Source organism: Gossypium arboreum, chromosome 2, assembly GCF_025698485.1.
Source record: "Gossypium arboreum isolate Shixiya-1 chromosome 2, ASM2569848v2, whole genome shotgun sequence".
NCBI lineage: Eukaryota > Viridiplantae > Streptophyta > Magnoliopsida > Malvales > Malvaceae > Gossypium > Gossypium arboreum.
This window is the reverse complement of record NC_069071.1, coordinates 67,913,613-67,922,878: the sequence shown is the minus strand read 5'-3', so window position 1 is coordinate 67,922,878 and position 9,266 is coordinate 67,913,613. Positions and strand designations below refer to the sequence as shown.

The window sequence follows — 9,266 nt, the reverse complement described above, 5'->3', positions numbered from 1 at the left end:
TCTACAAGTCTTTCTAGACAAATCTTTTGTTATCAGTGTTCTAGTATTGGTGAATAAGTACTTGAATGACTATTAAAAATATGTATGTGCTTTTGATATAGTGTCCTCGTGACTTCAGTATGTAATGGATTGTATACATGGATGCATATGATTCTGTGAAGCAATTTGTGTATGTGTACCTGAGATGTATACTATGAAACTAATCTTGTGATGTGCGTGTGAAACGTGTATTGAGAATGATTTGGTTAAGAAAATGAGTATAGCCTATTTGAATGTGTACTTATGATATATATATGAGGTGTGATTGATAAAGATAGAAAAATAGGGTATAACTGAGTGTTGAGAGGTTTTAAAATGTGAGTTTTGACACCACGGTGGTTTTCAATAAAGTTTGTCGGGATAATAAACACAAGTTGCGATATGATAATTATGAAGAAATTAGATGGCCATGGCACATTTTAGAAAGGGCGGATGAGCCGTATTTAGCGACTAGGGTTTTTGCATGTCTTAGGCCAATAATGGGAAAACCTCACGCGATTGTGAGTTTAGGCAAATCCATATCGCAAACACGGCAATTCACTTAGGGTGCCTAGGTGGAATTCTATTGGGCCTTTGTGGTGTATTCAGTATGTTGCCTTTTTAGAGTACTCTGATAGACTTTGTGGCGTATTCGGTAGGTTTCCTTTGTGGAGTACTCTTATAACCTTTTTGGCGTATACTGTCTGGCCCTTATGGCGTACTCTAATAAGTTTATGTTAAGGATCTTATTTGTCCTAAGTTATATGGTATGATAAGTGTTATGATGAAATATAACAAGTATTAAAAGAAGTTTCTTGAAAAGAAGTATGAATTAGTCTATTCAAAAAGGGTATCCACAGTAGTTATCCGTTAGTTTAGTATATAGGAGTATTCGATATAAGAGTCCGTCAGTTTGATTTATTCGTGCTATTAAGGTAGAATCCTAGATTATCTAAAATTCATTGTATTTGAATAGTATCATGTCTTGATCTGTGATCTGGTGGAATCTGAGTTGTTCGCTATCATAGGGATCTCGTGCCCTGTAGTAAAGTTGTGTGGAATTCTTTTAAATGATCTAGAGTGTTTCTCATCAGTATGAGTAAGTATTGGGTGAAATCAGGATATGATTTTATTTTTAATTTGATTTAACAAGCTCAGTGTGGGAGCCCATCGAAAGTATGAATAGTAAGTGGTATTTATCAAGTATAATGCTTGCGATTAACTATGCTAGAATAACTGTTAAAGGTTGTATGAAGAGAAAAGGAAAAAGATAGTATTGTCTGTTAAAATCTAGAGTCAACCGAGCAATTCGATGAACAATGATATGTCAGGAATGATAAGTGGCATATATAACTAATAAGGTGAAGGTATCTGCCAAAGAAAGAAATAGGGAAATCCAAATATTCAAGATGAAAAATTTATCAAGAAAGGTTAAAAGGGTATGTGGTGTTCAAAACTCACTAAGTTCCTTTGAACTTACTAGTATTATGTTTATGTTTCAAGTATTGTTGTTTAAGAGAGTTTTCTAGGATGGACAACGCCAAGAATGCGCTAGAAATGCAGTGTATGGAGATACTATGCATACAATGGATATTTTGGAAAAACTAGTGTTTAGTAGGACTATGCCCTAAGAGTCTATCTTTTGTAAGCCTATGTGTTGTAATAATTTGAATTAAGTTTGATGTAATATGTATAAATTTCTAAATACTTTCTTTTGTTCTTTAATACGGAGTTTTTCAATAAAATAATAAGAAAAATGTTTTTAAGTAAGGTACAATTGTTAATTGTTTTACAAATTTGTTAAGTGGTTTACATGGTAGCACTTGAGATTCGGACCTGGTGAATAGAGTAAGGTTTAGGGCATTACATGACCTCAGTAGACCAAATCAGGAAAATCAAATTTGTTTCTAGTAGGATTTCTTCTTAATCTCACTTATCTAAATGTTCCCTTAGATTCGTCAATTCTAAGTTTTGAAGTTTATTCGATTTAGCCTAATTTCTTGCAATCTAATCTCTAAACCTAAAATTAATCATTCAACATTTCAACCAATCGACCACAACTTCCACCTATCATCAAAATATAAAGCCTATACAATTTCATGCTTAAATAGATAATCAAATAATGAAAAGAGGTAAGGTTAAGAAATGCTTAGTAAATCTTGAAGAGGTACTTTATTAAATTGACGATTAGCAAGAAAATCCTCAAATCCATGTCACAATTAATCTTTTTGCAATTTTGGATAACCAAAACACTTAAATATATTAAGTTTTAAAAAGAAAAACCCAAAAGAGTTCAAGACATTCTTGGACCTTTTTGAGTCTAAAGAGGAAAAAGTGTAGAAAATATTGAAAATGGTAAAAATAAAGTCTAACCTAGAAAAGGAAAAACCTAGGAATCTAAAATGATTAAGGGAATAAAGATGATGAAAGGAATGTCTAGCTTTTTGTGTCATAAAGGGCTTTAAATAACCTGACACACTAAACTTAAAATTGACAAAAATTCCCTTTCAAATGTGGATGGTTTAAGCTTGATTGGACATAAAATTTCCCTTGCAAATTTTCACCCGTCAAGCTTCAACCACAACATCCATGACAGTTTGCACAAGAGAAGGTTTGAGGAGCTTCAGTTTCTTGACATTAGCTTGCGGTGTCGCGAATTAGAACACAATCCATTTGGCCTCCTTCACTTTGATGTATGGTTTGGAGTTGCTACCTCGAGAGCTTGAAGTTGTAACCATAAGGTTCAGTTCGCGACACCTTTGATAGTCTACTTGAATTGTAGATTGGTGAAGTCCAAGTCCTTGAAGGGTGATAGAAGTGTTAATGTCGCAACATCTAGGCTCCGGTGTCGCGACATTGGCCACAATAGAGGCCCTCCTTATGTTTTTGCCTCAATCACTTCTTTACACAAGCTCAAATCAACCATTAGACTTCCAATGGCACAATTTTGTCAATTTGATTCTCAAAAATATCAAAATGTAGCAAAAACTAACATTGAAACAAAAATCTAATAATTGGTAAAAAGCATTAAAAAGACTCTTAAACTACTTGAGAACAAGCTTATTAAGTATTTGAAAGAGCCTAATTTGACGTATCAAATTGCGACATATCTACTCTCAAAAGAATTAAATATTTATAATTAAAGCATTACACATTTAATTATAGAAATATTAAGTTAAAATAGAGATACATAACCCAACATGATAATTTTTTATTTTAGGGTAAACTACATAAATGGTCACCCAACTATTCTCGTGTTACAGTTTTGGTCACCCAACTTCAAAAAAATTCAATTTAGGCACTAACGTTTGAATTCGTTCCTGTTTTGGTCACCCATCGTTAAATTGATAACAAAAAGCTTTTTTCTAACTAGTATAATAACACATTTAGTCCTCAATACTTAAATATTCTATCAATCTGATCCCCAAACTTCCTAACCAAAACTTTCAACTTTTAAAATAGAAGCATTCTGCATCTACTAATTGTTTTATTTATGGTTGAAATTATCCAATTCGCACAAAACCCTTTTGTTTATATTTTTAAGAAGTTGGTGTTATAAATTAACTAAACACCATTAAAAATAATAGAAAATATAAATTTTAAAATATAATATATAATAAAATTATATAAATAATTTAATATTTGTAAAAAATAATTTTTACTTTGACTAGCATAATTTTAGTTTTTACTTAATTTGGTAAATGATTTGACACTAAATCAGATTATTAGTGATACTTATTGCTTATTACGGATTTAAAAATTAAAAATAAATAGAACACATAATAACCACTTAATCAATTTATAAAAAATCATTTTCAATGTAACAAAAGAAAGTTCAATTAATTTCTTTCACATTTTTTCTTATGAAAAATTAAATGTTCATAATTTTTCTTATATAATTATTCATTGAACAATTGAAATTTTCAAAGCTATATTTTTAACTCTAGATTTAATTTTCAATTTCAAAGACCAACTTTGAGTACTATGTCTATGTACCTTGGAAGGAAATATTATATTGTTAACAATAAGAGTAAATCTAAAGTGTTCTTTTAAAGGTTTTCCATTTTCTTTAACCAATTTTGTATCAAGGGTTATAAAATATTATATTTAAAAGAAAGTTAATGAAAAAAGAAATGAAAATAAAGTTTCAAGATAAAATAATAATTTTAAATAATACTATTCACATATTATTGAAAATATTCAATATTAATATTTTACTAATAAATATTTATTACAATTGTAAATCTATTAATAATAAATATTTTGTAGTATAAAAGTTAAAATATGTCATAAGCCTATGTACATTTTACGGACTTATAATTTAGTATTTGTACTTTTATTTTCAAGAATTTAGTCCCTTTACTTTTCAAATTTAAAAATCAAGTCCAATTGTTGACGTCGTTAATTTTTTTTTGTCAATTTTGTTGATGTCATATTTTTAAATAAAAATACTTACTTAGTAGTCATTTAAGTAAAAAATAAAGTTGTAATGAATCAATTTAACATAATATTTTTAATATATGCAAAAACAATGTAAAAATAAAAGTATAGATAAAAATAAATTCAATTAAACAATGCAAAAAAGAAGAAGAAAATCTCAAATATATATTTATTTAATTAAAAACAACTTTTATGAAATATTTTAAAGAAATCTACCAAATAATGAAAATATTTTATATAGATTCATCCAAATACCAAAAATATTAATTTTTCTAAAAAGTAAATCATTTTCTACAAGTTTTTTCAAGAAAACAAACGGAGCCTAAATTTTATGGATAATATCTTTATTTTTTAATACTTAATTTATTAATGATTTTTATTAGAAGAAATGTTTAAAATCTCATTATCAAATAAATTTAATAATAAGAATAAAGGAATTGAGACACTTGAAAGGAAAAAGAAATGAAAGGAAGGTAAAGAGTAAATAGACAAGAAGGAAGGATGAAACAAAGAAACATGAAGGAAAGAATGAAGAGTGAAATTTGTTTTGAAAAGTCCACAAGATTTAAAGCATTGGCTACAACCTTGGTCCTTTTTCCTGCCCACTCCACTAGTTTTCTAAATCTGAATATTTTTATTACAATAAATACTTGCTTCAAGGCTCTAAACCTAAAAAGGAAGTGAAGACTGAAAGAGAGTTGGAAAGAAAGATCACCCCTGCCCCCCCGGTTCTTGCCTTTTTCATGCTTTATCTCTCCTTCTTTCTCTCCATCACTTGAATACCATTATCCATTTCTCTTTGTTTTACTTCCATTTTCATGCAATCCCTCAATCCCACCCCCTTTCTCTTTGCTTTCTAACTCTTTTTTCTTTTTCATCCAACCTTTTTTTTTTTTAATGGCTACCCATCCAAACTCCTCTCTTCTTTTGCAACTTGTTTAACACTACTTCCTCCACTCCACAGTTCCCCCCTTTTCTCCCTCTCCTTTTCACTCAAACTCCCAGTCCACAACTTCCCAAGATAAGATTCTTCCCCTCCTCTGCTAGATTTCTGGGATTCTCTCTAAGGTATCCTTTTAGCTTCTTTTTCTTTAACTGTCCCTTTAATTTTTAGTATAGATTTCAAGTCACTTCCTTCTATTTACTAATTGTTATGGTATAATTTCAAATGAAATGAAATTTAGATAATTCAGTGATAAAATATACCATCAAACAATACAAAGGTCTTTCAATACAAATCTCTGTAAAAATGGTAGGGTTCTTCTGTTAGAACCTCTACACGACGTACTGATATAATTATGTCACGGGTTAAAAAAAGAAACAAAGACCCATATGAAGTCTTCCCTTTTTCAGTCAATGAAAGTGGTGGTGCCAACTTGTGCTCAAGCTCCAAAGAAAAAGAAAATGTCTCTACTTTAGGAAACACCCTATTTGAACAACAATTTTATATATATTTCTACTACATGAGCACAAGTTCTAGCTTCCATCATCCTTCATTAACATTTCCAATTATTAATGTAGTTTTTTTAAAATCTCCAATTCGGATTATTTTCATCTGAAGAAAAAAAAAACTAATTTTGTGGTAATATTGGCCTTTTCATCCTTAAATATCTTCCATTTTTTTGTGGTTGGGCTGACTCTAATGATGTGACAGTGACATATGTATCGAGCATTCGATTACCATAAAAGTTGTATTATTATTTCGTTTTAGGGTATATTGCTATTATTTATTATTATTTTCCTTCATCTTTCTTCTTCTCTTTCACATGTTACTTCTTGGATGCTAGGAGGAGTAGAGAAAGCTTCATTAGGTCTCATATATATTTTCCAAAAGCCACATCGTACGACAAATTTAAAAGTCAAACCAGGGCGAACTCTTTCCTAAAGTAAGTTCAATGTGAAATTTTGTTTAAGGAACATTAAAATGTATCGAGTATTGGTGAATTTCATTAAGATATATACAATTCATTTCTACAATTAAACTTATCATAGCTAAATGTAATTAATTGTGAACTACCCTTCATTTGATATTTTTATGTATTAGCAAGCAAATATTCTACTTCTGGAATTGTTGGTCTGATTCTGATTTTGTTCATGTGGAGAAAGGTGATGGGCGATGTTGCATCAATATTGAGCGGTTAAAGTCCAGGAGCTCTATAGGTGAATCGAGCTTGGCTTGGCATTTACGATTTGAGTTATTTTGAAGATATATATTTTAAGGGTGCTGCGGGTCCCTGTTGATTCATGGAACCATCATCATCTGCTCCGTTTAAAAGGGCTCGACCTCCTGGCAATCGAAACCAAGTACCTTCATGCTTAGTCGACGGTTGCACTGCAGACCTCAGCCAATGCAGGGACTACCATCGACGCCATAAAGTATGTGAAGTCCACTCTAAAACCCCAAAAGTTATTATAAGGGGTCAAGAACAACGGTTTTGCCAGCAATGCAGCAGGTAATTAAATAATTACAGCAGCTTTAATGCTTGTGTTTTGATGTCTGATGTGTAATACCATTGTTGGATTGCAAGAGAAATGGAAATCAATTTCATAAAGTGCTCTTATCCTGCCTGCCCCTTGTGTTCCATTCTTTTTTTGTTGCATTTCGTAATGATAAGTGATTAGTTTATGGTGAATGCAGGTTTCATTGTTTGGTGGAGTTCGATGAAGGAAAACGAAGCTGCAGGAAGCGTCTCGATGGACATAACCGAAGACGGAGAAAACCTCAACCTCAACCTCATTCTCTATCTGTAAATCCAGGAAGATGTCTTTCCAATCTCCAAGGTTCGTCTGGATTTTGTAATGCTCAAATAAGAATCTTGTTTTCACCTTCTTATTCCTATGTATATGTAGTAGCTTTGCTTGTTCTGATATAAATTAATGAGACTCTGCTGCAGGTTCTAGACATTTACCGTCCAGTAGTCCCCAAATATTTGCCACTACTGCCATAACCTCTTCTTGGTTGGGAACTGCCAAAATGGAACCTGATATAGGCTCCGAATCCAGCCGAAATGGTTTCTTCAGTGGATCCTTTCCACACAGCTACAAAAGGGAAGAACAGTTGTCATTATTACAAACCAATCATTCATCACTCCATGGAGTTTCTGTTTATCAGTTACCTTTATTAAGCAATGGTGTAGGCAGCAGCCGAAAAATGTTCTCAAATGCGATCGACTCCGATCGTGCTCTCTCTCTTCTGTCATCACAGCCGGCTGAGACTCGGGAGATTGGTTTGAAACCCATGGTGCAATCTGGTCCAACTTCATCACTGATCCCAAACATGCAGTATAATGGTGTAGCAATGGAGGGTGAGCATGTTTTGGCCACTGATGGCAATGGTAACACCAACATCGATGGACAAGAAATGTTTGGATCTGCAAATGGTACTTAGCAGAGACTATCCTTCTCATAGGAGTAATATGCGCCATTTCCATCCGTGTAGCATGAAATCGGTGGGGTGAAGTAATGCTTTTGATATTCAGAGCCTTTTTAAGCAATGGCAAATATATTTATGTAGTTCTGAAACCAGAAAGTAGTTTGGGTTTAAGATTATCCGGTGGAGTTCATCCATTCTACTCTTCGTAGTAATAATAATTGAATTAGAATCAAATGTTGCAATGAGTAGCCTAACAACACAATTGCTGAGCTCAGGTCGTGGCATATTCTTTAGCAAGCGATATATGATCTCAAGATGCCATCTCCTACGGCCCTAAACATAACTTTTATATAGATTAGTGTTGCATTATAAATGATGACATCACGAACTAACTAAAATACAATAAAGGTAAGCGCACCTATAGAATGGTAATATAAATATAATAAGTCGAGAATATCGTATCCATAAGGACTAAAAGTACCAGTAGTTACTATCTTTTTATTATTTAGTCGAATAAATTGAAGGATTTGTTTTAAAATCTAATTTTAACTAGACTAATTACTAAGTGACAGAGAGTGAATTGGGAAAATAATCGAAGAAAAACTTATGAGAGAGACAATATACAGGAAAGAATCCACCTAGACTTCACTTATTATTCTAAATTTGAATTAAACGATTTATTCATTTGACTTAATCCGTAAAAATCTCTCAATTATATTAATATCTCTTTTAAGAATAAAAATAACTGACTCTAGGTTAATTAATTGAAATATCTTTTTAATTAAAACCTCTATCGTCACATTAACTCGATCTATGGATTCCCTTATTAGATTTATGTCGTCCTATTTCTAAGATTGCATGCACTCCACTCAATTACGCTAGATCTACTCTTAAACAGTGACTTTTGCTTCACTGAATAAGCACATCAATAATGAATTAATATCATAAAAACATTAAACATGAAGGTAAGTAAACATAATTGAAATCAAAAACAAATATTTATCATGTAATTCAGAAAAATCAAATAATAAGATCTGTCATAAGCTTCATCTTCCCTAGCTATCTAAGAAATTTATATCATACTTAGAAAGGAAAACATCTCAAAAATAGGAAAATAACAAAACATAAAGAAACCCAAAAACTTATAAAGAAATTGAATGGAGATCTTCAATCTTGAAGAAGATCCTGCTTCTGAGTTGAGTCCGTCGGCGTTCTTCGAGTAATTTCTGCATTCTACTTTGCGTGTCCCCTTAGGTCCTCTTCTAGTATGTATTTATAGACTTTAGAATGCTCAGAAACACTAAAAATTGGCTTTTTCCGCGTGTTTGAGAAACAGGGAGTGATATCGACACAGGCTGCTACATGGGCGTGTGGCTAGCCCGTGTGGAATTGGCTTGGTCGTGTGGATCCATAAGACTACCCGTTTTGTCCGATT

General features: G+C 31.9%; 1 protein-coding gene across 2 annotated transcripts; it reads left to right on the top strand.

Moving 5' to 3' along the window:
• Positions 1-5,130: 5,130 nt before the first annotated feature.
• Positions 5,131-8,065, top strand: LOC108468186 (squamosa promoter-binding-like protein 16). 2 transcript variants are annotated; one of them, XM_017769067.2, is made up of 5 exons: positions 5,131-5,526; positions 6,246-6,344; positions 6,565-6,911; positions 7,097-7,239; positions 7,353-8,065. In XM_017769067.2, the coding sequence occupies exons 3-5, from the start codon at positions 6,703-6,705 to the stop codon at positions 7,844-7,846; spliced, it is 846 nt and encodes a 281-aa protein (XP_017624556.1). In that variant the 5' UTR covers positions 5,131-5,526; positions 6,246-6,344; positions 6,565-6,702; the 3' UTR covers positions 7,847-8,065. The 2 variants fall into 2 exon arrangements, with proteins under 2 accessions (XP_017624556.1, XP_017624558.1); XM_017769069.2 differs by lacking the exon at positions 6,246-6,344.
• The last annotated feature ends 1,201 nt before the right edge of the window (positions 8,066-9,266 follow it).